The sequence below is a fragment of the Ananas comosus genome, linkage group 8, assembly GCF_001540865.1.
Source record: "Ananas comosus cultivar F153 linkage group 8, ASM154086v1, whole genome shotgun sequence".
Taxonomy (NCBI): domain Eukaryota; kingdom Viridiplantae; phylum Streptophyta; class Magnoliopsida; order Poales; family Bromeliaceae; genus Ananas; species Ananas comosus.
Genome location: NC_033628.1, coordinates 916,531 through 943,810, shown reverse-complemented (window position 1 = coordinate 943,810; position 27,280 = coordinate 916,531). Strand labels below are relative to the sequence as shown.

Genomic DNA, 27,280 nt, shown 5'->3' with positions numbered 1-27,280 from the left:
TCAATTAAAATTTAATAGATCTGAGAACTAAAACCTCGTCGGTTGGTTACTACAATATATATATAGAGAGAGAGAGAGAGAGTTTAATAATATTTTTTTTCTTTTGCTATCAAGTTTTTAACCTTTGGATTAATTCCTTTGATCATTTCTAACTATTTGATTATTATAACCCAGTAGGAACCACTCAACCATAGAAGGATCATTTAACTCCAAGAGATTAATATCATCCTAACAATTTCTCATCTAAAGATTAAAAACTTGATAGCAAAAGAAGTCAAATACTATCAATAGTATTCCAGCTCAACTCTCTCTCTCTCTCTCTCTCTATATATATATATATATCTGTAACTAAGAATTCCGAATTTTATTATGGTAAAGAGTGGTTCTTGAGAAAAGTGATGATGAGTTGATTCACTTGCTGAGGGAGTGGTTCTTGAGAAAAGTGATGATGAGTTGATTCACTTGCTGAGGGAACTGCTCCTGAACAAAATGAGATCCTTCAGGTATGTACACAATCTCCAGGTCAGGTACGAACTTCTTCACCATCCCACTCTTTATATACTCCTCCATCCCTGGGAATTTCAAGACATAATCTTTTTCTCCCATGATCAGCAAGGAAGGGGCCTCGACTTTCGGTTCGCCCGTGATTCCGAGCGTCTTCGACACCCTGTTCAGAAAAGCAACCCAGAGTTCCGTGCAATTTAACTCGGGAACTAATATAATAAAAGTTACGAACTATTAGAGTTTTACAGTTACCGGTAAGGCATTTGGAGTGGATAGGCGAAGCCTGGTTTCTCATAGAGAGAAGCATAGACGGCGAGATCCTCATCGGTGAACCACGCAGGTAAAGGAGTCGATGAGTCTGCAAGGTCCATGATCTCTTGGCCCTCCTCGGCTATAGGAATCTCGCTCCGAGAAAAGAGAATGTAAATGGTGCGCACGACCCTCTTAATGTCAAACCTGCCGAAGTCCGCCTCTGCTCGCCCAGGCTCCTATTGAAGAAACAACAAATCATAGCAGCAGTTGTTTGATGAATCAATTTGTGTATCAAACGTAGCCCTTCGTTTGGTATTATTATCATTTTTCTATCTTTTCTTGACGAATTACCGAGATTTGTTTTCTTTCTTAAGAATGTGCGCTTCGCATTTGACCTGGATAGTCGTCAGCTACCAACAAACAGGAATAGAAAAGTCCAGTCGACGACTTTTGAATGACATAGAATTTATGTTTAGAAGAATGGAAAAACAGTAACAATACTAAAAATAGCATAGTTTTGAGTTTCTTACCCGCCATCTTGATATGTAGAATCCCGGCGATTTTACTGCAGAGGAGAAAGAAGTGATAGAGAAAGGTATGCCCAAAGTTATAGCCCCACACACACGATTTGGGTACGATATGGCAAATTGATAAGCTGGTCTCACTCCAAAATCCTTCCCAACTATGAAAGCCTTTCACCCAGCAAAGCAATCATGACCAAAATAAGAATCTCACATAGAAAATTTTGCTAAACAAATTGGAAAGAAAGTTGGGCAAGTCAAGATATTGATGATCACTCTACTTATCATAAAGCATCAGTTAGGTCATTGAAGTTTATTGCAATTAAGTCACTAAACGTTAAATTTATTTCTAACTTTTGTTTTAATCGGATTATTCTGTCGAACTCCATTCAAATTATCTAACAAAGAGATGATGTGACAATTGATTTGATTGTCATGTTATTGCTAGCGATCATAGATGATGTGATAGTTAAATCAACTATCAGATCACTCTTTTCAACCCGACTTAACGAGTATAACGGAGTGGTTCTATTCAAGATAAGTGAGCCGAGCCAAATGAAACTTTACGACGACAAGTACAGTGACCAATTGTTTCTTGAACTTTAGCACGAATTCATGATTCGATGAAAAATTGTCACCTTTGAGATAGAGAGAGCATCGAGGATGGCGAAGAGGTCGGTGACGAGATCGTCCAGAGATGCGCTTGCCGGGTCCGGCGGTTGGTCAGAGAGGCCATAACCGCGGAAGTCGGGGGCAATGGCTCGGAAGCCGGCGGCCGCAGCTGCGACCATCTGGTGCCTCCACGAGTACCATATCTCCGGAAAGCCGTGAAGGAACACCACAGTGCCCGATCCCCCTACCACATCAGATACAAAGTAAGAAGCGAGGAGAGAACAATTGGAAGAGAGAATGATACTCTGTAATACACTAACCTTCTCCTTTGTGAGCTATGTGGATGTTGAGACCTCTGATTTTTAGGAAAGTGTGCTCAAACTCTTGCTCCATTTTCCTGATCTCTGCTTCTTTATCACTAGGTGTTGGATTTAGTTTTGATGGAAAGGTTGCTAACCAATAAATACAAGATAAACAAAAGGTAAAACCAGGGGCTCACTAGTGGATGCAGCATCTTTACTTTTTGTAATATTTTATACTTTCCGAAAAGACTATTTTAATAGAGCTGCTTAAAATTAGTATCTTCATTGACACTTCTACATATTATTATTGTACTAATGAGGATTAGGGTACCCCCCATTTTAAGAACCAATATCTCATTTAAGCTCCAGAGTCCAAACAACAACAACTAATTCCATGCAATTAAATCACACATTTTTGCTTATTTAATAAAACTCTTACTGCTTCTCATAATATAAAAGTTGTTTCAAAATCCAAGCCATCAAGGAAAGGTTGGCCTACTTATTTACACTGGTGATATCTCCAATAGCAGTATCACCACTCACAACCTCTCATAAGGGAATGCTCTTAATACAATTGATGAAACAATTTTACATACAACAATAGATCCTTCGGACTACATATCCAAACCAAGAAGCGAGTTTCAAAATTTGAGTCGTAAACTGTACTTTGGAAGCCACCTGTTGTGTGCAAAACATTTGTCCATTTCCAAGCAAAATCTAAGCAGGATAGTCAAGATAATGCTATGGTCCACACCACCAGATGATGCACAGGCATATTACTTAGGCAAATATAGATCCTTCCCCAGGAAGATGCATTTGGTCATGCATTACGCTATCACTTCATCTCATAGACATCCAATGAAGGGTAAGGTAAAGCATGCGGCCCAGAAACATTTGATTGAAATCACAAGAAACACAACATGATGTGAGAAATGACATCATCAGTAAGCATGCCAAAGTTCAATGCATCTGCAGATTCTTTAAAAAAAAATATTTTAAGGCAACTATGTCATAACAAGGATAAGCGCAAAAATGAATGATACTACTAATTTATGGAAATTGAAAAAAAGAAGAAAATATATCATTTATGGAAATTGAAAAAAAAAAGAAAATACAAGCGCGACGAAGTTCGTTATCTCACAATATATCTGTTCATATGTGCTGTCAACCACAAGGTATGGTAATTTAAGGTATCATAATTACCATTTACAACAGACACTGATAACGATTTTAACTAAGCTATTCAGTGACCTCAATTCAATTATGATTTGAATTTCGTTGTTGGTCAAGAACACAGCTTAATACAGCTAGCGGTGTCAAAAAGACCTCCGGGATCACAATCGGCTCAAGCTTAGCACGTTGTTTGGCTTGGATCCGGCTTGCTCATGAAGTAAACGAGCCAAGCTCAATCTGTGCTTTTGGGATCGATGTCTGAAACAAGCTTTGCTCGAGGAGTTTACCACAATAGGAAGGACTAAATTGTCAATTGTCAACATAACATTATCTAATTGATATATTTACCATACCTTAAAAACTGTTTTAGATACACATAGGAGGACTATCCTGCCATTACAAGTCCTAAATTATTCAAAGCAGTAAGCCTTGTACACCAGTGACTCATTTCTTGCTTCCATTTTTATGCTTAGCATAGCATCTTCTTGACGCTCCACACGATAATCATGCGTAAAGATCAACATTTCAAAGGAGATAATATATTCATGCCATATCTTAAAAACACATAAAAAGAGGAATATAATTCGAAGATGCCATAAGGGCTCACGGTATGTGAAAAAATTCAACACAATTAGCAGCCCATGCTAAAGAGAACAGATCATATTTGAAGAAACAAAACAAAAGGCATGTCGCAATGTCAAAACTCAGAAGTTGGCTTGTCCTCATCTTCTCCCATGCAAATCATGAAAATCCAAATTACTTGAAACATCATGGGGTTCTAGAATGGATTTATTCACAAATAAAATATGTCATTTAAAACAACATAATAGACATCCGAATAAGCCATCAAGCAACCATTTTATACACATACAAGAAAATGTGCAGCATTTAATTACACAGGAATTAACTAAAAGATGCAAACTAGTACCAAAAATATAGGAAAAAAGCTTCAGATTTCGACATCATAGGAGTACCAAAATAGGTCAACTTATTTATGAGAGCACTAATGAAAGCTCCTATCCTAGCCAGGACAGTGTAACAAGCTAGTCAAAATAGTTATAATCAGCAATATCTACTTAAAGCATTATATTGAACAAGGTACAAGCAAAGAGTAGATCTAAAACCAACGTATAGCTCCCAATGAACATCACCCTTAACAATTGCTAAAACTCTCTGCTGCATAAAGTTTTCCAAGAGGAAGTTCTAAAATAAACTCTTAGAATAAAGGACTAATAAGTGCTACTTGAAGATGCTGGAAATTCGAATACAACATGAGTCGATGACACCCGTGCCAAATCTTCTAGTTCTCAGCGAAAATACCTGCTGACAATCAACGGAACTCAGGACTTGATGCCATCTGCAACAACCGAGTTCTCTTCTTTACCCAGTGCAACCACTGCTTTCTTAAGAAGGGCTTCAATTGGTAGATGAGAGTTCTCCACAGCCTTGGAGATCGCTTGCCATCTCTCACCATGCTTCGGCTCCGCTACAATGCATCTTTTCAAGACATCCTTTTGAATATCCTCATTGCCATGCTGAAGCTCAAACTTATAGTACAAGGCCCAGAAATCTCCAATATCAGGTGCAAGAGTAACTGCTCTATTTAACCAGTTCCTTGCCTTATCAACCTTCCTATCCTGCCAAAATAGCTTTGCCACAGCCGCAATGACATGCGGATCATGATCGCACCGTTTGAGAGCATCCGCACTTTTTGTTTTGCGCTGAGGACGCGGAGCCATCTCAATGTTAGCCGCCCACAATATCCCACTTGTCGGGCACTCCTGCAATGCTTTCGCCATCAAAGTGTCAGCTTCCTTCTTGTTCCCATGCCTAGATTCGGCCCTAATAGCCGCAAGCCAAAGCTCCGGATTCTGAGGATTCTTCTTTCGGGCCATAGTGAGAACAGCACGGGCTTTGCTCAGACCTCCCATCCTCTCCTCTAAGCTAGCAACCGATAGCCAAAGAGGGATACAATTAGGGCAATGCTTCAACCCATTCTCATAAGCTTCCTTTGCTTTCTCCACATGACCCAGTCGGTCCTCCATCTGTCCAAGCATCAACCACAGCTTGAAAAATGAAGGGAACAACTTCAATCCTTCCTCTAGCAACCTCCTTTCTTCAGCTGTGTTCCCCAATTCTCTCTCTATAATGGCAGATTTCATCCACACCCTCTCGGTTCCTCCGTTCTCCCGAGCCCTGGCCAAAATCAGCCTTGCTCTCTCCTGCTCGTGGTTCTCGAATTCGAGCTTGAAAGCAGCCAACCAGATCTCTTCCGAGTTAGGAATTGCAGCATTCGCTTCCTGAAGAATTGCCCTAGCTGAATGCACGTCACCTGCTAGCCACTTCTCCTTCGCACCCATCAGCCATAGCACCTCAGCCTGCGGCACATAGGTTACTGCTTTTCTTAACAGCGCATCAAGAGACTCCCTAGTCCCATGACTCTTCTCGAGTTGTGCTGCTTTAAGCCATATGCTCTTCTTGGTCAGGAAGACACTGAGCGCATGCGCATAAATTGCACGAGCCGTCTCTATAGAACCGCGCTTCTTACACTCCTCGGCATCAGCAACCCAAGTTCGTTTCCGGTCCTCTTCTTCAACACCAATGCCAATTGTGCTCTTAATTATGGCCTGGCAAGTCAAAATTGACCCTGCACGTTCCGCAGCTTCCGCTTCCTTCATCCAAGCTTCCCGGTCAATCTCCAGACGTTCCCTCTGCAATGACCTTATACCTCTCTCGATCACCTTCACCACCGATTGTATATTACCATTAGCTTCCTCAAGCTTTGCTGCAGTAATCCAAATAGCAGGCTCCTTGGAGAGTTTCTCCCTAGCCCGATTAAGCACCTTCTTCGCCTGATCATAAGTTTCCAGCCTCGCAAGGGCAAGCCAAAGCTCAACATGAAGAGGGCACAGATCAACAGCCCTTTGGAGGAGAACCCTGGCCTCATCCTCATTGGCGAGCTCAACAACAGCCTTCCACAGTCTCACTGAATCCGGAATGTGCTCCAACCCTTTCCTCAACACTCGGCTCTTATTCAGATCAGTGCTCTCCAGCTGTGCAGCCTTCAACCAAAGCTTCACCGAATTGGGCACAGCCTTCACTCCTTTAGCGATTACCGCCTTTGCTTCATCAGGGCTTGACAATCTGCAAGCTTCCAGCCACACATCTTCATTTTTAGGGCACTCCTCGCACCCCTTCTGAATCAACTGTCTCGCCGCCTGGATCTTTCCAGCAACCTCCTCCAGCCTAGCAGCCGCGATCCATCCGGGCGGGTGTTTAGGGTTCGTCTGCGTCACCGACTTAAGCAAGAGCCTTGCTTTCTTGATATCTGAAATCTCTGCGTCGCTCGTGATCTTCATGCTCTTGAGGTCGGTTAGATAGCCCTTCGGATCGACCACGGTTAATCCCGATACGGAATCGGATAACCTATCCAGCTTCAACGAGAGAACGGTGCCCCTACCTTCTCCGACAGCCGTGAGGTCCGTAACAGGAGTTTGCGACCAGGGGGTCTCCGTTCCTCCGGCCGCGCGGCTCTTGGGATCGAGGGCAGTAACGTGCTCCTGCTCCTGCCTAGCCTTCTCAAGAAGCGTATCGGGTGCGGGCACGAAGCTCTCGAACCGCTTCTTCTTGTTCCTTAGAGAATAATCCCCAATTTCGGGGATGCTGTCCCACTGCTCGGGAGTCAGATCCGCGAGCTTGCGCTTCAGATCGGCAAACTGCTCGGTAATCTTAGGGTTTGAGGCGCGGTACTTCTCAATCTCCTGCTTCAGCCTCGCCTCCCTCCGATCCTTCCTCCGCGAGTCCATGCGCTTATCGATGCTCTCCCACACGGCGTCGGCCTCCTTATCGTCCTCATCGTACTCGGCCGACGCGAAGAGCCCCACGTCGTTGCCCTCGAACTCGTCGAACTTCTGGTTCTCGTCGTACCCCTTGTCGTCGGCCTCCTCGTCCTCCTCCTCCTCGCCGGGGCCCTTCCCGCGGCCTCGACCGACGCCGGCGGCGGCGGGGGTGGCGGCACCGGCGGCGGGGGGCGCGCCGGGCGCGGCGGAGCGGTCGGGGAGGTCGGGGGCGGCGCGGGCGGGGCCGATATCGGATCGCGTGGTGAAGCCGGTGGCGCCGCGGCCGAGCCCGGCGACGTAGTTGGGCGGGGGCTTGGAGTTGAGGAAGTCGTAGCGCGCGGGGCGCGATGGCCCCGCGGGGGCCTGCATCCCGCCGAGGAAGGGGACGTGGAGGGCTAGGGTCGAGCCTCTTCCCACGGCGAGGTCGGAGAGGGTGACGGACGAATCATCAGCGCCGGCGCCGGCACCTCCACCGCCGCCGCCGCACGCGGCGCCTGAGAGGCGGCGGGAGGAGAGGAAGATGCGTTGTAGATGCACGGGGACGCCGGATCGGGCCTCGACGGCGAGCTTGAAGGCGAGGAGGGAGGTGGAGCGAGGGTTCACGTCTAGGGTTAGGGTTTTCCCGTCGAGGGTTCGGACGAACACCATGGCTACCGGGTAGCGTCGAGCCGCACAACCTTCGCGACGAAGGGAAGAGATGAAGCGCAAGAGGCGTAAAAAAAAACGCAAACGGATCTTATTTTATTCGGAATGCGAGTCCGGCCCGGTTTATAAGTCGGTGAGTTGGTTTTGGGCCGTAAATTTATTTTTACTGGGCCGCGTCGCTCTATGTATGGGCATAAGTGGGCCGTAGTATTCGATAGCAACCAAAGAACTGCACAGACACACACCCCAAGGCGCACCTGCTTCTCTCCTCTTACCTTGTTCTTGTTCGCAACGCNAAGTCGGTGAGTTGGTTTTGGGCCGTAAATTTATTTTTACTGGGCCGCGTCGCTCTATGTATGGGCATAAGTGGGCCGTAGTATTCGATAGCAACCAAAGAACTGCGCAACGCTTGTTCTTGTTCCATTCTCCTCTCTTCGTCCACGCGGAACCCCACACACAGACACTTCCCCCCCACCCTCCCGCACAGTGGTTGCTGTCTCCCTCACTGGGGCGACTTTCTCTCTTTCTCTCTTTCTTTTTCCCTCCCCCTCTCTCTCTCTCTCTCTCTCTCTCTCTCTTTCTTTCTCTCGCGCCCACCCACCCGTCGCTATAAATGATCTAAGTGCTCCTCTCACGCCCTCTTCTCCCATATGACCAATTCCACCCCAATACCAACCCCAGCCCCTTCGCCCTCCCCACTACCCCCTAAAGACCACACCCCCGAGGCGGCGGCGGCGGATGCGGAAGGAGGAGGAGGAGGAGGGAGGGAGGGTAGGGTTCCGGAGAGAGCGGCGGCGGAGGCGGTAGGGGAGGTGGATAGGGGAGCGGAGAAGAGGGACGAGGAAGGGGATCACCCGATGGACGGAGGAGGAGGAGGAGGCGGAGATGGCGGGCCCAAGCCGTCCCCCGCGACGGTGTTCCGTATCCGCCTCAAGCAGCCGCCCGCGAGCCTCCGCCACAAGATGAGCGTCCCCGAGCTCTGCCGCAACTTCAGGTTCTCCCCTTTCGATGGGATCTTGATGTTGTTCCGATGATAACTGTTGATTTTTTGGGAATTTGATGGCAAATGGCAGCAAAGATTAGGTTTTTTTTTTTTTTTCCTTCTTTCCCTCCTTTGTTTACGAAACCTGAAGTTCTAGGTTTGCTGTAGCTTGGATGAGTAGTAAATTAGGGTTGTTCTCGGATTAAAAGTTACAGGCCTCTTAAATTAGTCTTGTTTGGCAGTGCGGTTGCTTGGTGTGGGAAGCTGAACGCCATCGCATGTGCGTCGGAGACCTGCGCGAGGATACCATGGTTCGTTCTTTTTTTCGCTAATTTTATGCTCTAGAAAAAGCAGTGCATGCTTGGTCTTATTTCTTTAGATTGTTTAAGTAGCTGAATTGGTGAATAAAGAAGCAACCTTTTCAGCTCGAATGCAAGTCCGCCTTTTTGGATCCCAATTCACATCTTGAACCCCGAGAGGCCAACAGAATGTGCCGTTTTTAACGTGAGAGCAGGTAAACATTTATCACTTACTAGTGAAGTAGAATATCATGAAAGGAAAGTTACGATAGTATGAGGATCATCTTGTTAGATGTTATGAAAAATATGGTTCATTTTGCTTTCTTTCCTTGCATCTTTCTGCCTCTAAGCTTGTCTTACCTTTCGCTAGACTGTACTTTTCTTCTTCTCTTCTATTTTTTTGGGGCCAGCTTTCCTCATTTAACTTTTGTTGTTTAGTCCTTTTCTTTGCTTCTTGAGATTCCCGACAAGAGCACTCTATTATTTATCACTTATTTATGACAGCCTGGATGATAGCCTCCGTTGATGCTTATATGTTTAGACTTCGAGGCTAAAATAATGACCCTTCATTTTTGCATTCTTCTCTTGGAATTCAATTCGTGCTGATTATGTTATTTATTGAACAGACTCTCCACGTGACTCTGTTCAGTTCATTGAATGGTCTCCTCGGTCGTGCCCCCGTGCCTTGCTAGTTGCAAATTTTCATGGGAGAATCACAATATGGACTCAGCCTTCTCAAGTATATTTCTTACTTAATAAGCTCCATAAGAGCTATGTTCTTTTTTTTTTTTTTCCTATTGTCACGCTGACTTCTTCTGAAATACTTGCTTGTTTTTCCTTCTTACTAATCGACCGGCTATCGATCATTCAAGAAAACTATATATATATAGTCCGGCTGGGATTCTATCGATAGCCCAAAGTATTTGGTGCTATCAAGTTTTCCGCCATTAGATTTAACCGTTTGACTATTTTCACCTGTTAGATTATACTATTAAACCAATAACTTACTCAATCCTAGGAAGCCCATATCATCCTAACCATACATTTCTCAATCCAAGGGCCGAAAACCTAATAGCACCAAATGCTTAGTGCTATTGATAGTATTCCAGCCTAGGTCTATATATATATATAGTGATAAAGGAAATAAAATTTCTTCTGTTTTTTATTATGGCGAATCCTTCCTGTGGTTCACTGATTATCCTTTGTTTGGGGGGATTCTGTATTGCTCTTTCGTGGTATATTCTTCAACGTGCTATCCAATTGGAGTCAGGGCCCTATTAATCTTGTACGCGACGCCAGCTGCTGGCAATGCGAGCATGAATGGCGACAGGATCTTGCTGTTGTGACCAAATGGTTGTCAGGAATGACTCCGGTATTACTTTACCTCATCTTTTGTGATAGTTCCATTTTAGATAATTTCATTCTGGCATTTTTCAGTCAGATACTGTTTTCGCCTTTTTTTTTTAGATTATATAATTTGACGTGCGTTGCCTCTTTTTTTCTTGTTTTGTTTGTGCGCGCGCACGTGCATGTGTTTGCAAAGGACTAAAGGTGCACAGTGCAATGCTGCTCTTGCTAAATTAATTTTCTCATTATTTCTGCAGTATAGATTTCTCCCAAACTCTAGCACTTCCGCCAACTCGAAGTCCTTTGAGGAAAGGTTTCTTCCACGGCAGTCTCAAATTTCAGGTTCGTATTCCTTCATGATGTCGAACGAATTTGCTTAACAAAAGAAACATAATCAAATGAAAAAGGAAAAAAAAATGAAGAAAAGAATTTATTTATGTTCATATCTCCTGTTATCTCTTTGTTGCAGTGAGATGGCCGAACATTCTCTGTATTTGTTCAGTTTTTTCATCTGGATCTGTTCAGCTTCACTGGGCACAGTGGCCTTCTCAAAATGGGTCAGCACCGAGATGGTTCTCAACGAGCAAAGGACTTCTAGGTGCTGGACCCAGTGGTATAATGGCTGCTGATGCAATTATTACTGAATCTGGGGCTCTTCATGTTGCTGGTGTCCCACTTGTAAATCCCTCTACTGTAGTGGTTTGGGAGGTGATGCCTGGCCCTGGAAATGGTTTCCAGACAACTGCAAAGATTAGTACAACGAGCTCCATTCCTCCATATTTGAGCCCTCCTTCCTGGACTGGTTTTGCACCTCTAGCAACATATCTATTTAGCTTGCAAGAATACTTAGGTTCTGAAGGAATGCAAGGCAAGAAGCCAGATCACGAGATAACTGAGGCTGCATCGATACATTGTTCACCTGTTTCGAATTTTTCAGCATATGTGAGTCCTGAAACTGCTGCCCAATCTGCTACCACGACAACATGGGGCTCTGGGGTTACCGCAGTTGCTTTTGATCCTACTCATGGTGGGTCAGTCATTGCTGTCGTAATAGTTGAAGGTAAACTTATATTGCAGGTGCTGTTGCAATAATAATTTGTGCCCTATTTTGAAATTCTAATATTTGTCTTCATCATGTTGTTTGTTCGTAATTTGTTTTTCTGCAGTAATTTGCATATACTTGTTGATCATTTCATGTCTCATTTGTGTACTGTTACTTTTTTGTGTCTTGTGTTTGTTATACGGAAAATGTCAGACAATTAAACAATCTTTCTTTCTCCAGGGCAGTATATGTCTCCATATGATCCAGACGAAGGACCTTCAATTACGGGGTGGAGGGTTCAGTGTTGGGAATCATCTCTTCAACCTGTTGTTCTTCATCCAATATTTGGCAATCCCTCTGGTAGTTTTGGTGGACAAGCCCCCATGCAAACTGTTTGGGAGACTAGAGTTAATAAAAGCATTCCACCAACTGATGAGCTTAGGAATCCTCAAGCAATTGCATCTGCGCCAACAGTATCAGACGAACGAAATTCATCTGACTGCAGTGTTGAGAGGGCAACTAGGCTGAGTTTTGATCCGTATGATCTGCCAAATGATGTTAGACAGCTTGCTCAAATAGTTTATTCTGCTCATGGTGGTGAGGTTGCTGTTGCTTTCCTTCGAGGAGGAGTCCACATTTTCTCTGGTCCAGACTTTAATCAAATTGAGAGCTACCATGTCAATGTTGGTTCAACAATTGCTACACCTGCTTTCTCATCAAGTAGCTGCTGCTTGGCTTCTGTTTGGCATGACACTGTCAAGGATCGCACTATATTAAAGATAATTCGTGTTCTTCCTCCTGCTCTTCCTATTGCACATTCGAGAGTTAGCTCAGCGATGTGGGAGCGTGCAATTGCAGATAGGTATGCAGAGCTTTAGGCACATCTGCACACGTTCATATTGATTTATATTTCCTTCATAATGGTCACACCTTTGCAGATTCTGGTGGAGTCTACTGGCTGGCGTGGATTGGTGGGATGCTGTTGGGTGTACGCAGAGTGCTGCAGAAGATGGTATTGGTAAGAAAAGTCATCTTTCTTTTGTGATGTAGAGAAGATCGTAGGTGTTACTGCTATCATAGGTTAGCACATCAGTCTGTTTATGTATTACAAGTCACTCTGCTTGTTATGAGGCGAAATTAGAAAATAGCAGTAAAGGTATTGGCAAGAAAAATGAAGCTCCTTTATGAAAAATTGTTTTGCGGACTGGTTGAAAAGATAACTTTTTCTTGAGGGAAGTTAACTGTTTGACGGAAGGACCAGTAATTCTAATGATTCGCCAGTATTTGTAATTCTTTTGCTCCAACTATCGGCCCCAACCCAATACCGCCCTTCTCTTTTCTTCTTCTTCTTAGCCTCCCTTTTCTCTCGTTACTTTTCATCATAATAGGGAGGGATCTTCTTGCGTACTTCTTTCGTAAGGATGTATTGTATTGTTGGGGAGTTGAAAGGGTGTGATCCCTCTGTTTATCCTTAATGGGCTGTCAAGATTCAGTAATTCGAGCCTACAATTTTGCCGTCTTGAAGAATTTGATTTGCAAGCTCTTTCAATTTGATTTAATGGAAAATCCAGTACCTTGTTATTGTGTAATAGTAAAAGAGAGTTGGTTCTGGTGTAATGGCAGAGGAGAGTTTCATTTTCTACTTTTATTCAAACGTGGTGTTAGGTAGTATTTACTTGTTTGGCCATGTGTTCGTATTGCTCCTTTTTATAGAGGATCCTAGTTTCGAATGAATGCTTGTAAGTGCATGGATGTTCTTGTCAATCTTGCATTAGTACGGAATCAACAGCCATTGGATGGTTTTTTTGTCACTGCTACTTTCTATTCACTTGTGCTTCCGGAGTTCCAGTTTTTCTGCCTCTTCTATTGTTAGTGATTATTAATTGCCTTGATCTACTTAGATATTGGTGTGGATTTTCCATGACAACAATTTTTTGCTTTTAAAATGTTTCTTTGTTTGCATATAGCTCCTGTTAACTTGTAATACGAATGTATAGCGTTAGTTTCATATTGTCGATAAAATGTTAGTAGATGCTCATTATTCACTGGTTGTTTCCTTTGTCTGTTGATTTCCTCCTTGTTTTAGTGTCACTTAACAGTGTTATTGCTGTCCTGGATGCGGACTTCCATTCTCTTCCGTCTACACAGCATAGGCAGCAACATGGCCCTGTAGGTGCTCTTTACTCAATTTTTAGTTTGCATTGTTTGTTCTTGTGAGCCATTGGGAAATATATGATGTTATTGAATTCTATTTTGTTGTATGAGGAGACTCTGGACGCTTCAACCGACAACCTTTTTGTTATAGATAGTCTTCTTGCTCTTGTATGATGAGTACAGCTTTGTTTGAGAAGAATAATTTTGGAGAAGTGTAGCCTAGTTTCATTTTACATATTGTGATAAGTGATTGTCATTGTCGTTGTCTAGAGAGCATCATTCTTTCCCAATACAGACTACCAACTGCTGCTTAATCTCTCTATGCACTGTCGCTCCTATTTCTATAGTTGAATACTCCAAGAATTTACTTTTATGCTCGTCTATCAAGTAGCTGTATGTCTCCATGGCTTTCTTGCAATCTTGCAACACCGTAAAAAATAGTAACTGTTGTAGGGCATTCATGAACGAGTTGTGTCAGTGCTGATTTTTTTCGAAATGTTCACTGGATTTGGATCAAGTATGCTGATTTTATTTTATCATGTCATCAGTTCTGTGTAGTGGCAGGACATTGAAATATTGCAAATCCACTCTTGATACCTAATTTGTCAATTTTATTACTGTAATTTATCAAAATTGGAAATAACTATGTCACAGTAACACAACTTTGTTGTGAGATTTTTATTTGCGCACATTTTACTTATAGGTACCGGTACAGAAACTGTATCCTGAAGTCTTATATTGTGAAATATTTCTGTTTCCTATTGCTTTATTAAATCTTTTTATTGATGCTGTGCAGAACCTTGATAGGATTAAGTGCCGGCTTTTGGAAGGTACAAATGCTCAAGATGTTCGAGCACTTGTTCTTGATATGCAAGCTAGACTACTACTTGACATGTTGGGCAAGGGAATTGAATCTGCTCTTGTAAACCCCTCGACTTTGTTAGCTGAGCCTTGGCAGGCTTCAAGCGAGATGTTATCAAGCATTGAATCTGACAAAATGATGGTGGAGCCTGCATTAGCTCCCAGCATCCAGGTTTATATCAGCTGCTTCGTCTTCACCCTTACTATTACAAGAATTTTTAGTTGGGTAATTTCATATTATTCGTTTTGCAGGTGATAGGATGTGTAAGTCTAGGGTTTAGGCTTTAGGCTTTAGGTGTAAGTCTAGAAGGTGTGTGGCTATTGTTTCAGTCTGAATTACCAATCCTATTGCAGGCTGATAGAAGATACCGAATGAAAAGGCTAAAACATTGCAGTCTTACCTGTGAAATAGACATTGCTTTGTCATGAATTCTTGAATTTGTGTGCTATTTTCTTTGTTAACGATGAAAATACAAAATTTATGGTACTTTTCAGCTTTTCAAGATTGTTTTTGACTGTCTTGTGGATTTTTCTCTTGTTTCCTTTTGGACGAATGGTTCTTTACATCTCAATTCTTATCCAGGCATATGTCGATGCAATTCTTGATCTAGCATCACACTTCATTACGCGTTTACGAAGGTATGCAAGTTTTTGCCGTACTTTGGCTAGTCATGCTGTAGGAGCATCTGCTGGCACAGGGAGCACAAGGAATATGGTGACTAGCCCACCTCATAATTCTTCGTCTCCATCAACCAATCAAGGTCAGTATTTGATAATACATCTTAAATGGAATCCTGCTAAATGGCATGCCGCCAGTAAGCCAACTGTTCAGTGCCTTTTGATTCATTATAGTGGTTAAGAAACAAATTTCTTAAGTCATTTCTTTTCGCATTTATCGACAAAGATAAGTTGGATTTTGCTTGCCGTTATTTTGGTGTTTTCTTTTCTATGAATTCTTTAGTCCATGTTGTAGTCCTAAATCAGCAAATTCATATTATGTTGTTTTGGCCTTTCAAGTTCCTATTGTGGTAAATCAGAAATTAATAAGACGATGACTGCATTATCTGATTACTCTGAAAATTTCAGGCACTCAAAGCGGAGTTACGGGTGCGACTGGTAATTCTCAAATGCAAGAGTGGGTACAGGGCGCCATTGCTAAGATCAGTAACAATGCTGATGGAGCTTCGACTGCCGCACAAAACCCAATTAGTGGCCGATCTTCATTTATTCCTATAAGCATAAATACGGGAACTTTTCCTGGGACACCTGCTGTTCGACTCATTGGAGACTGTCATTTCCTTCATAGGCTATGTCAATTATTACTCTTCTGCTTACTTTTCCGGAAAAGACAATCATCACGGATAATGATCAATGCACAGAGGACTTTGGATTCTAATATACTTAAAGTACAGCCTATTGCTAATGGGAAACTAGAGGACAACGGAATTGCAGCAAGACCCAGTTTAGGTGTTGCCAAAATGGAAGAGGTACAGTCTATCCGTGCTGGACAACTACTTCCTGGAGCAAAAGGGGTAGATGAAGGCCCTCCGGCCAAGTCAGTGAGATTGGGCTTCGGCAATGCAGGTCAGGGTTACACATCGGAGGAGGTAATGATTGAATATATTGCCAATTTCATTCACAAATTTTGCTCTGTCGTTTGACCGTGGTTTCAACTTAAAACTACAGTCCTTGAAGTTTGACCCTCATGCCAATTCTTTGTTGGAATCTCAATTTTATGCTCTTGCTCAGTTGCTCCCCTGGCAGCTTGGAGCACCGCATCATTGCTATTCTGAATGCACATATAGAACTCTCATTGATGGATTTTCGAAAATTTCATTGCATCTTTTGATTGATGGAAGATATCATCTAGCATGTACTGCTTTGAGTTCATTTAAAAGAATAATAAAAAAAAATGTTAACACTGATGTACCTGTGCAGGTGAGGGTCCTCTTTCTCATACTGGTTGATCTCTGTCGAAGGACAGCTGGCTCGCAACACCCATTGCCTGCTTCTCAGGTTGGTGCTAGCAATATCATCATACGGCTTCATTATATTGATGGTAACTACACCGTGCTGCCTGAGGTTGTAGAAGCATCTCTCGGCCCACATATGCAGGTATAGCATGGACTTTGTTCCAAATTTCCGTGTTACTATCTTGCTGTTGGTAGGAAAAATGCATGCTGCTGATGTTTAATCCACATACTGTAGTTAATCTCTGTAGGATCAGAAACAAGTGCCCTGCAATACAAGCTATCTGCTTTATATTGTCCGAGTTCTTTTGTCCCTTACTGTTTTTTATTTTCTCCTCAATTTTAAGGCCTTTAATTATCTTGCTGCATGCAGAATATGCCTCGGCCGCGAGGTGCTGATGCTGCCGGACTTCTACTTCGTGAGTTAGAACTCCATCCTCCAGCGGAAGAGTGGCACAGGCGTAATATGTTTGGTGGGCCCTGGTCGGATGCGGACGATCTTGGCCCACTAGATAACATGCCAAAGCTAAAGCTTTCTGGTTTGCCTAATGTAGAAGAGGCTTATGATGATTATTCTGGGTCTCAAAGCCTTTGGCCGAGGAAACGTAGGTTGTCAGAAAGAGATGCTGCATTTGGTTTGAAGACTTCTGTCGGCCTTGGATCATATCTTGGTATCATGGGTTCCCGAAGAGATGTCATCACAGCTATTTGGAAGACAGGCCTAGAAGGTGTATGGTACAAGGTAAGTTCGACTGAAATTAACCCAGTTGATATTATCAAATTTGGAATTGCAGCATCATTGGTTCAGCCAACCGTGTCGGCCCTATAATTACTTGAATAGTATATCATAAAAGACACTGTACTTTCTTCCACCAAAGTTTCCACATCAAGTAAAATAAGCTGCCACAATGTTAAAGATAGTTCAGTGCCCATGTAGTTTGAAGGTCTGCATGAAACTGTTAGCTGGCTCAATTTAGTGATACATTACTCATGATTTACCAGTCTCGAATCTTTTATTCCGAGGATTTCGCCTGGTTAAACTTAATCTGTTCTAGATGGACAAGAACAAGTCGAAACGGAAGTTCGATTCAAGAGCGGCTTTTAGTTCGTTTGCAAAACATACTGCTGATTATTTTAATTTGCATAGATTCTCTGTATTTCGTGAATTCTGTGTGTTCCATAAATGTCTCTCTTTTTATGACCTCTCTTTGCAGTGCATTAGATGTTTGCGGCAAACCTGTGCATTTGCTCAGCCAGGTTCTACAGGTTCCGCAGGTTCCGCGAATGAACGCGAAGCGTGGTGGATCAGCAGGTGGACCCACGGATGTCCAATGTGCGGTGGGACGTGGATTCGAGTTGTTTGAAGGCTTACACTTGCCGGGGCGAGAGCCCTTTGTTGTGTCTTGCTATTCTTCACTGCCTCAAAAGGAGTAAAAATTTTGTTTTATGTTTTATATGTAGGCGAGAGAACAAACTTCATACTTATTCTTTTTCTCTTTGTTGCTTCATATCTGATGGGCATTTTTGCCTTTCAACTGTAGGTTGTTATGTGTATATATTGGAGAAACGTTTGCCGGGGCGAGCTAGAAGCGTAGAATACTTTTTAAAGAGTGTTGTTATTCACATACTCCTAACTTTTTCATTGTTGCATCTACTATAAAAGGTCGAAGCACATGAATAGTAACATTTTAAAAGTTAAATTATAGAAAATTTTTCGGGCAAAATTTGATTTTTCACTTTTGTCTCCGGTCATTTAAAAGTTTATACTTTGTTTACTTAAAAAATAAAAAATATTCACAGAGAATATGGTGTTAACTTTGATAACAAAATGACTAAACTGTTCATCTTTTTCATCCTCTCTTCAATTCTGCTCATCTGCAGCTTCTCCTTTTCAGCCCTTCGCGCCTCCTTCGATTGCAATTCTGACTTCGTTTTTTTCACCTGCTCTCCCGCTCCTCTAGCACTCTCTTGCCTCTTTATTTTGGTGACTGTACAGAGGAGAGGGGTGAGGTGGTGAAGGAGGGCGAGGGCGTGTGTGGGGGTGTGTGGGGGCACGGACAGGGGTAAGAGAGGGCGAGGCGGTGGAGAGTGAGACGGCGCAGCCGAGGGTGTCGACGAGGAAGGAAGAGGCGCATCTGAGATGAAGGTTTCAAGAATATTTTGAATATAAAAAAATATATAATAATAGAATATTAATGAAATTTTAACGAAACACTGACGGCGATGGCCGAAATAAATATCTCTCAATTTTTGAGAGGGTAAAATATAGATTTTCAAAAGGCGGAAAAAAAGTGAGGAAGCGGGTATTGACAAAAAGTTCTCTGTAATTTAGCCTATTTTAAATATTTTTTCATACAACTTCTAATGTGGCCATAAAATTATTCTACAGTAGTTTTTTCAAGAAAAAAAAATTTGCCCAGTCTCATATGGATAAAGCTGAAACTGGATTCAAACAAACACACCTAAGTTAGGACAAAATTGCATACAAAATCCAAAACATGCAGAACATCATCGGCCCCATGATTCTTGTTTGGTAGCTTGAAAATTACAAAACATCTAATAAAGCAGTGTTGGTGCAAAGATTTAAAAATAAAAAAGAAAAAAAGAAAAAAAGAATCCTCCGAGGATAAGCATAAGCTACAGTGTATAAGATATCTCATATCCGTATGCGAAATGAGATGTACGGTGTATTATTTTTGTGTCCGCTGAAGCACTTATTACTGTACACATGTGACTCGACTAGGAAATGAGTCATAACTTAGTCACACAAAAACTCTGATTGATTGATTGATTGATTGATTACTTATTAATCTTTTCAGATTAGTTTCCACCCTGGACATGTTCATATTGTTGGAGCACATTACCTCCTTGGTGCTGATCATAATTTTAGATTTAAAATATTCAAAGGATTAAAAAAATAATAATCATATATTATCAAACTAAAATATTTATTTGATAAGATTTTTTTTATTTTTTTTTTATTTACATGTGGACATATGCAGAGAATTTTTTTTTTAAAAAAAGAAGAAGTAAAGGCAATGCGGATGATTTTAATCTGAGCTAGATTATAATACTTCTTAAAGTGACCGCGATCGTTCATTTTGATTTTGTTTTCTACAATAGAATATTTGAATAAACGATCGATACTGTAGGTTAAATATAATCTAGACTATTTAGATTTTTCAAATCTTAAATTTATAATTTTTCGATATTATTTGTCTAGCATTGTGATTCAAAAATTGAGTTGTTTTAACCGCTAATGTAAAGCGAAATGCTGATCACTTAACAAATGACGTTATAAAATTATAAAATTTGTTTCTATAGGTATCGTTTGGTTCGGGGATAAGCAAAAAGTGGGTATTCCAGGAATAGGTATAAATTGAGATATAAGTGGGGATTAAATCAATTTTGCGTGTGGATGAAAATTGGGTTATTTTTGGGAATAAGAAAAATAACTTTTGGTTAGGTAAGATGGAATAAGATTTAAAGTGGGTAGTTATAAATAAAAATTAATAATATTATCACTTTTTTATTTATATTAGAATTTAAATTTTTATATTTTATATTTATATTTTAAAATTTAAAATTTTAACTTTTAAATTTCAAATTTTGAAATTAAAATTTAAAATTTAAAATCTCAAATTTTAAATTCAAAATTTAAATTTTAAATTTCTAACTTTAAATTTAAGATCAAATTTAAATTTGAAAAAAAATAAAATTCAAATTTAAAATTTCAAAAATTTAAAATTTCAAAATTTAAATTTAAAATTTAAAATGTGGAATTTAAAATTATAAACTTTAATTTTGAGATTACAAATTTTAAATTTTAAATATAATTTATTATAATATTTTAAATTTTAAATTTATTTAAATTTTAAATTTTAATTTATTTTAATATTTAAATATAATTTATTATAAAATTTATTATAATATTTAAATATAAATAATATGTATTAATATAGCACAATTAATAATTTTATAATAAAAATAATGTATTATAATATATAATATATTATATTTATATAATTTAGTTTTAATTTATTTTATAATTTTAATTAAGTTTGAAATTAAGTATGGGAATAGCACTATTCCACCAAAATTGTGGAATAGTAAAAAGCTTGCTATTCCGGAATAACCGGGAATAGCAAGCTTTGACCGGAATAAAATATTCCGGTAAAAAATGATCCCGTTTGGCGGAATAGCGGGGATAACTTTCGTTATTCCCACTTATCTCCCGAACCAAACGGGGCCATAAAGTTTAAATAATTTAGATTGTATTTAATAAAATTGATTGTTAATTCAGATATTCTATCTATATAAAATGATTTAAAGGTAAGCGGTATCGCTAATTAAGTATTTTAGCTTTACTCTTTCAACCTTATCCTTCCATAATTTTATATGTTAAAAAAAATTTCTAATGGATCAAAAAAGTATATCTCTTAAAAAAAAGAAAAAAAAGAAATATTACCAAAAAAAATATTAAAAAAAAAATTGTTCTTTGCCTATTACAATAGAGGTAAGCTCCAAAATTTTTGGGCACGAGAATTAATAAATGCAGCATTTATTAGCTATTTATTTATTTATTTTTGATAGGTACGGTTTAGTTGTCACACACATGACCATGTGATACTCTGATCTTTATTTTGGACTCTTGTGGTGTTAGGTAATTTGACATTAATAATAGATTGATTTAATAGATAAAAATAAAATAAAATAAAACAAAATAAAATAAAATGTTATGAAAGTAACTGAAAAAGAGTATAATAAAAATGTTCTTTTCCCATATTAGATAAACAATTTCAACAACACTAAATTGCTTATAGCATGTATTTAATCCTTTGTTTTCTTTTATCATTTTTCATTAGTAAGAGCTTACTTTAACCTACTACTATTTTTAACATAAGTATTAGCATCACAACATTTTAATCTTATAAAAGATATTTTGTGTTAGTAATAATATCAATAAATAATTCGACATTATTAATTCTATATTTGTTAAAGATCTAATGATAAGAGCACTCTTTAAACAATAATTACTTATTCAAAAACTAAGATTCGAGGGCGCTCCTACTTTTTCTCTTATTTTATTCTTTTATAGAGAAAGAGAAAAAATAAGATCGAAATAAAATATTTGATTGGATAAATATAATTAACATGTGGTGTGACTGCTACGCAGAAGATTTTTTTTAACGAAAGAGGTATCATGCCTTAAATCTCCCACGTGCTGGCCCGCAGCACACTATACTTTTTTTGACTGCATCTTTAGCTTATTCTCAGTCTCTTTCGAACGGTTGGTTGTAATTATTCATATCAGTCGTACAAATTTGAAAATTTTAAAAAGTCCCTATCAAATTATTTTTGCCGTTTGTTTCGATTTTTATTTCTAAGATTATTTTTTATTTTTGCTCAGTGAGAATTTTTGGAAGATATTCGAGCTATATACAAACAAAGCCTGTCAATTTAATCAGCACGAGAGGTGGTATTTTGATTTTGATATAGAAATGAAAACCCACTGATTCGTGCGCAAAATTGAATTTTTCAAAAAAAAAAAGAGATAAATTAAAGTAAATATAAAAATTAATTTTCCACTTAAATGTGGTTAGCATCATAAAAATTCAGACAAGCTTGTGCACAAATTAAGAATTTTGGCATTATTTTAGATTTTAATTAATATTTTGATATTAATTAATTAGATAAAATATTATTAATTTAAATTTATAATTAGCTTTATACTTGCTATTCTAATCTAACAATTCAAGTACTATTTATCTTATTTTCAGAAATAATCTAATTTTTGCCCAAACAAAAATTTACTCGACTTTTTTTTTTATACCTAAAGTTATATCTATACCTAAAATAAATAGTTCTTATTTACACTCGAATCAAACACCACCTAAAATAATAAATAACGTTGAGGGGCAATTTCCAAGTGGGTAATAATTGAAGGTATTTATCTACAATTTTACCCATCTCTACTTTCCTCTATATATATATATATATATATGGGAAAACTTCAAAAATCCCCCCTGTGGTTTCCAACTTTCTCACTTTAGTACCCTGTGGTTTAAAGTGTATCAATTTGCCCCCTGTGGTTTTGTTTTTATTTTTTCTATAGCTTTTTACTTAATATTTCGTTAAATTATATGCAAAAAAATATCAGATATCCATCTAGATTTACCGAATATTTACTTTAGTACCCTTTAATTTTAATTTTGTCACTGATTTGAGGAAAAAAAAAATAATAAAATTGAAATAAAAAAAAAGAAAAACGAAACCACAGGGAGGGCAAATTGATTACATTTTAAACGCACAGCAACTAAAGTGAGGAAAGTTGGAAAACCACAGGGTGGTTTTGAAGTACCGTAATATATATATATATATATATATATATATCCCAAGGGGGCATTATTATTGCCTTACTTACCTCCTCTTTCTAAGGTCGCTTCACCGTACGGGATTTTCTTCTAGAAGCTTCTAGGGTTCTCTCGCGAGTGCATGGCCGTCGCCCTCCGCTACCCTGAGGTGTCGGATCTCTGCATCGGGAAACCGCCGGTGAGGTCGCTCCCGCCCTCCGCCACCGTCGCCGACGCCCTCGCCGCGCTCCGGAGTGGCGGCGCCGCCTCCTACGTCGCCGTCGTCGCCGGCGATCGGGCTCCGTCTCCGTCGCGGTCGCCGGAGAAGGCCAGGGACGTCGCTGGGAGGGTCGGGATCGCCGACGTCGTATGCTTCCTCTGCGCCGACGAGCGGAGCCTCGCCGACCCCGCCGGAGCTCTCCGGAGCCCCGTCTCCGCCCTCCTCCCCAAGGATGCACCCCCGATCCGTCGCGTTGAACCCCACGCGAGGTAATCGCTCGGTTCCATCTCGATCGCTCCTGGGGTTTACCAATTTTTCATGTATTTTATCGTAGTTTAGTTTGAATTAATTTGGTTTTGAGGGCGCTAACTTTTGATCGCTTCTCTGCGACTCAATTTGCATAATGTTACTGTTTCTTTAATTCCCGTGCAATCCGTGGGTTCGATCTCGATCGATCCTAGGTTTTTGCTATTTTTCGCACGTTCTATCACAATCGGATGAATTTGTCGTTGAAGATCACTTTCGATCGCTTTTCGATGCTACGATGTTTACTATTTCTCTAATTTATGTTTTTTTTTCCTGTTTCTTTTATCTTATCGTTCAATCCGTGGGATTTTATTGGCGAATCTGGATCAAAAAGTTATTTAAAAAAAAAAAAAAAGAGAACGAAAGCGACTCAGCGTGAATCTTTTGATTCCACTTTTACCTCCGAATTTAAACCTTGAAACCGTGATCTCATCTCTCTGATCGGATCTTTTGGATCTCTCGCAGTGTATTAGAAGCCCTGGACGTGATATTGGAAGGCGCTTCGGCTTTGGTCGTCCCCATCCGCTCCGGCGGCCGGAGAAGGCTCTCCGGCGGCGGCGAATTCTGCTGGTTGACGCATGAGGACTTCGTCCGGTACTTCCTCAACTCCATCGCCCTCTTCGCCCCCGTCGCCGCGCTCTCCGTCGCCGCCCTCGGCCTCGTCCGCCCCGCCGGCCCCTCCGTGCGCCTCCACGACCCCGCCCTCTCCGCCCTCCCCCTCCTCCGCCGCGCCCTCGCCGACCACTCCGCCGTCGCCGTCCTCTCCGCCGCCGGCGACCTCGCCGGCGAGCTCTCCCCGGCGCTCCTTGCCTCCTCCTCCGACGTGACGGCCGCCGCCGCCGCCGTCGCCACCCTCTCCGTCGGCGACCTGATGGCCTTCGCCGACTACGCGTCGCCGCCGGAGTCCCTCGTCCGCGCGATCAAGTCCCGGCTGAAGGGCAGGGGCCTCGACCGCCTGCTCGATCTGATCGAGGAGGACGTCGCCGACGCCGCCTCCGTCCTGTCGGTGTCTCCCTTCGCGACGTCGTCCTCGTCCGACGAGGAGTCGGTGGGCCCCAAGCGGCGGCGGCGGCAGCGGTCGGGGAGGTCGCTGTCGTCGTCGGAGGCGGCGGCGTGCCACCCGGGGAGCTCGCTGATGGCGGTGATGGTGCAGGCGGTGGCGCACCGGGTGAGCCACGTGTGGGTGGTGGAGGACGACGTCGACGACTACGGCAGTGGAGGCCGCCGCCTCGTCGGGATCGTCGCCTTCGCCGACGTGCTCAGTGTTTTCAGGGAGCAGCTCGTCGAATTGTGATGTAGTCGCGGAGGAGGGGAAAGACTGAAGGTAGACCATGGTGCTGTTCAATCTGGTTGGTGAATTTTTTTTGGTCTGAAAAAGTAATCCTGTGTCATTATTCTCTCTCTTCCCGTTGGTTTGGAGTTTTTGGAGACTGCGGATTCGTTACCTGTTTTTGAAGGAGAGTTTTGTAACTTAATAATTATTTGCGTTCCTTACCTGGCGCAACATAATTTATTTGGGGCGTAATATTCCATGTGATCTTAGCCCATTACATGAGACATCTGACCTGACTCTCTTTTTTTGGGCCAGGTATACAACAGAAATTGAATGGTTGTGGGCTCACATGTCCGCCCAACCCAGATGGGCCGTGTTTGGACTGGGCCTTTGAATCCATGAATCACAACAACCTCCTCCTTAAGCCGACGTCAAAAATTGGGCCCAAGGTAGTTACGGTCCTATGCCGACTTATCCTAGCGAAACTATTATCTTAACTTAGAACACTCAAAAATTGTTACTAATCAGTCACATTTTAGGTTACTGGTTATAGTAAAAGCAAAAAAAGATTGATATGACAAGTAGATAGATACTTAATAGTCCTTGGATTGAGAAGGTATACTCCACTTTGGAGTAATGTTTTAAGTTTGTTCTTCACTATTGTTTTCTTTTTATTAGTTTTGATAGTTGTTTGTTTCCATCCAAACAACTTAGGCCTAGCCCTCAACTAGTTTGAAATCGGGGCGAAAACCTGAATCGGAAACCCATATTACCTCTGGGCCGAGCTCGTTCCTCAAGGGGAACGTCCCCGATCCGGCCCAATTCCTCGTAAACGGGTGATGGGCCGAAAGGAGTTATCGCAAAAGCATATAAAAATATACTTCTCAGTATTATGATATCCACAAACTTGGTAGATGATAGCGTCTACTTATCAATAGATGCCGAGACAGAAACGAATGTCTCTCCAACATGAAATGGAACTTAAAAAAAGGTTTAGTTTCGAAAACGAACTTTCGGTGCATTCAATAAATCTATACAAGATAGGGCATAAAATGAAAAAGAGGACAAGAAAAGGTGTGGCGAAATAAAGAATATCTTACACCGAATTCCTCCTTTTTTTTTCCTTTTTTTTTATTTTTTTCTTTTCTTTTCTGCTAGTCCACCACCGAAAGCCGCCGAGGACTCGGAGAAAAAAACGCTTAATATGATTTAGACTAAATACAAAGTAACCTGCTGGTCCACGACGTTATCCGTGGACCACTTCTTCCACCTTTATCTCGTGTTTCCATTGCTTACCACGTCATAGTAAGTAATATCTGAATAGTGCGTAACTAGTGAAGTTACCCGCGCATTGCGGCGGAATGATATTATAGAATATAAAATATAAATAAAATAAAAATTTTAAATTTTTTGATTTGATATGGGACTTAAATAAACACAAATATAAAATATAAAATAGATATAGGTATAGATATAACAAAATTTATAATTTTGGTTAATAAATCACACGTAATAATAATAAAATAAGCAATAAAATTTTTTTTACCCCCCACACATCTTCATTGCACTATCGATATCGAAGAGGCAAATTTCGATCTTTATATTGCCTTCGCTCCTCTTTAGTCACGACCATATCAATCCCGTATCCACATCCTCTACTTCTTCTCTCTCACTGACTCCAAATCCATCGCCGTTTTCTTCTGCAGCACTCCGTCGCGATCCTCGAAACCCTAATTTCAATCCACACACAACAAAAAATTAAAAAAAATTATAAAACATGAGCCCTTTTTGTGCGCTAAGAAAAAAAGAAAAAAAACAATATGAAAAAAAAGATATGAAGAAATGGAAATGAATCATGTAGACATATTAATTGAGAGATAGGGGGGGGAGAATAAAAAACAATATGAAAAAAAAAAATGGAGAAATGGAAATGAAACCATGTAAACATATTAATTGAAAGATAGGGGGGTTAGGAAGATGAAGCATTGGGTGGGGGTTAGAAAGATAAAGTATTGGATGGAGATGATATTATGTAAGCACATTAATTGAGAGGTGGGAGTTTAGGAAGATAAAATATTGGATGAAAAAGTTAGATGAGAGGAGAAAAAGTGAAGGAGAATTTACCACGTGGCAAAAAATTAGGAGAAATAATGTATAGGTATAGAGGTATAGATATCAATTTATCATTTTTTTTTTTTTTTTGCGACGGTAAAAAGTTAAGAGCCTGCATTATTCATGCAACTTTCCACTGGACTCATGTTTNTTTTTTGCGACGGTAAAAATTTAAGAGCCGCATTATTCATGCAACTTTCCACCGGACTCATGTTTTCTGAAAATAAAAATAAATATTTATAGTCTGATCGTCCTTAATGCATATGGTAAAGAGTTCGGTGGCTAGTATCTGAGGTCTCAAATTCAAAGTCTAATTACTTCATATTTTCAGCGAAGTTTATTTTTAAAAGAAATAAACGAAACGGGTACCGTGCTACCTTTCTAGATCTCTCTCAAAAAACAAAAAATATAGAAACTATAGATTATTTTGATTCGGCGATTTAATATTTTAAATTTTAATTTTATCATCTAATCGTTAAATTTATTTGATTTATTCTGTTCAATAGTTAGTGG

At 40.6% G+C, this 27,280-nt stretch overlaps 4 protein-coding genes across 9 annotated transcripts; 2 read left to right on the top strand and 2 right to left on the bottom strand.

Moving 5' to 3' along the window:
• Nucleotides 178–2,443, bottom strand: LOC109713603 (AB hydrolase superfamily protein YfhM-like). 3 transcript variants are annotated; one of them, XM_020237741.1, is made up of 6 exons: nt 2,210–2,443; nt 1,916–2,133; nt 1,287–1,448; nt 757–992; nt 463–667; nt 178–415 (listed from the first exon to the last, which is right to left on the bottom strand). In XM_020237741.1, exons 1-6 carry the CDS (start codon nt 2,280–2,282, stop codon nt 368–370), a joined length of 942 nt encoding a protein of 313 aa, XP_020093330.1. In that variant the 5' UTR covers nt 2,283–2,443; the 3' UTR covers nt 178–367. The 3 variants fall into 3 exon arrangements, with proteins under 3 accessions (XP_020093330.1, XP_020093331.1, XP_020093329.1); XM_020237742.1 differs by having other exon boundaries at nt 178–667; nt 1,916–2,124; nt 2,210–2,441; XM_020237740.1 differs by having other exon boundaries at nt 178–667; nt 2,210–2,434.
• LOC109713921 (protein STABILIZED1) lies at nt 4,204–7,928 on the bottom strand. The gene has a single exon (XM_020238217.1). The coding sequence runs from the start codon at nt 7,849–7,851 to the stop codon at nt 4,705–4,707; it is 3,147 nt and encodes a 1,048-aa protein (XP_020093806.1). The 5' UTR covers nt 7,852–7,928; the 3' UTR covers nt 4,204–4,704.
• Nucleotides 8,400–18,213, top strand: LOC109713919 (mediator of RNA polymerase II transcription subunit 16). Of its 3 annotated transcripts, XR_002217206.1 has the most exons (17): nt 8,400–8,842; nt 9,073–9,141; nt 9,256–9,344; nt 9,756–9,868; nt 10,400–10,501; nt 10,734–10,818; nt 10,946–11,536; nt 11,759–12,380; nt 12,457–12,536; nt 13,605–13,687; nt 14,469–14,705; nt 15,117–15,294; nt 15,620–16,140; nt 16,472–16,648; nt 16,877–17,245; nt 17,718–17,933; nt 18,045–18,213. XR_002217206.1 is itself a non-coding variant. In XM_020238215.1 (16 exons), exons 1-16 carry the CDS (start codon nt 8,499–8,501, stop codon nt 17,865–17,867), a joined length of 3,810 nt encoding a protein of 1,269 aa, XP_020093804.1. In that variant the 5' UTR covers nt 8,401–8,498; the 3' UTR covers nt 17,868–18,126. The 3 variants fall into 3 exon arrangements, 2 of the variants coding, with proteins under 2 accessions (XP_020093804.1, XP_020093805.1); XM_020238215.1 differs by having other exon boundaries at nt 8,401–8,842; nt 17,718–18,126; XM_020238216.1 differs by lacking the exons at nt 8,400–8,842; nt 9,073–9,141 and having other exon boundaries at nt 10,396–10,501; nt 17,718–18,126.
• Nucleotides 22,889–25,300, top strand: LOC109713922 (CBS domain-containing protein CBSX5-like). 2 transcript variants are annotated; one of them, XM_020238220.1, is made up of 3 exons: nt 22,889–23,345; nt 23,848–24,706; nt 24,971–25,300. In XM_020238220.1, exons 1-2 carry the CDS (start codon nt 22,999–23,001, stop codon nt 24,674–24,676), a joined length of 1,176 nt encoding a protein of 391 aa, XP_020093809.1. In that variant the 5' UTR covers nt 22,889–22,998; the 3' UTR covers nt 24,677–24,706; nt 24,971–25,300. The 2 variants fall into 2 exon arrangements, with proteins under 2 accessions (XP_020093809.1, XP_020093807.1); XM_020238218.1 differs by lacking the exon at nt 24,971–25,300 and having other exon boundaries at nt 23,848–24,917.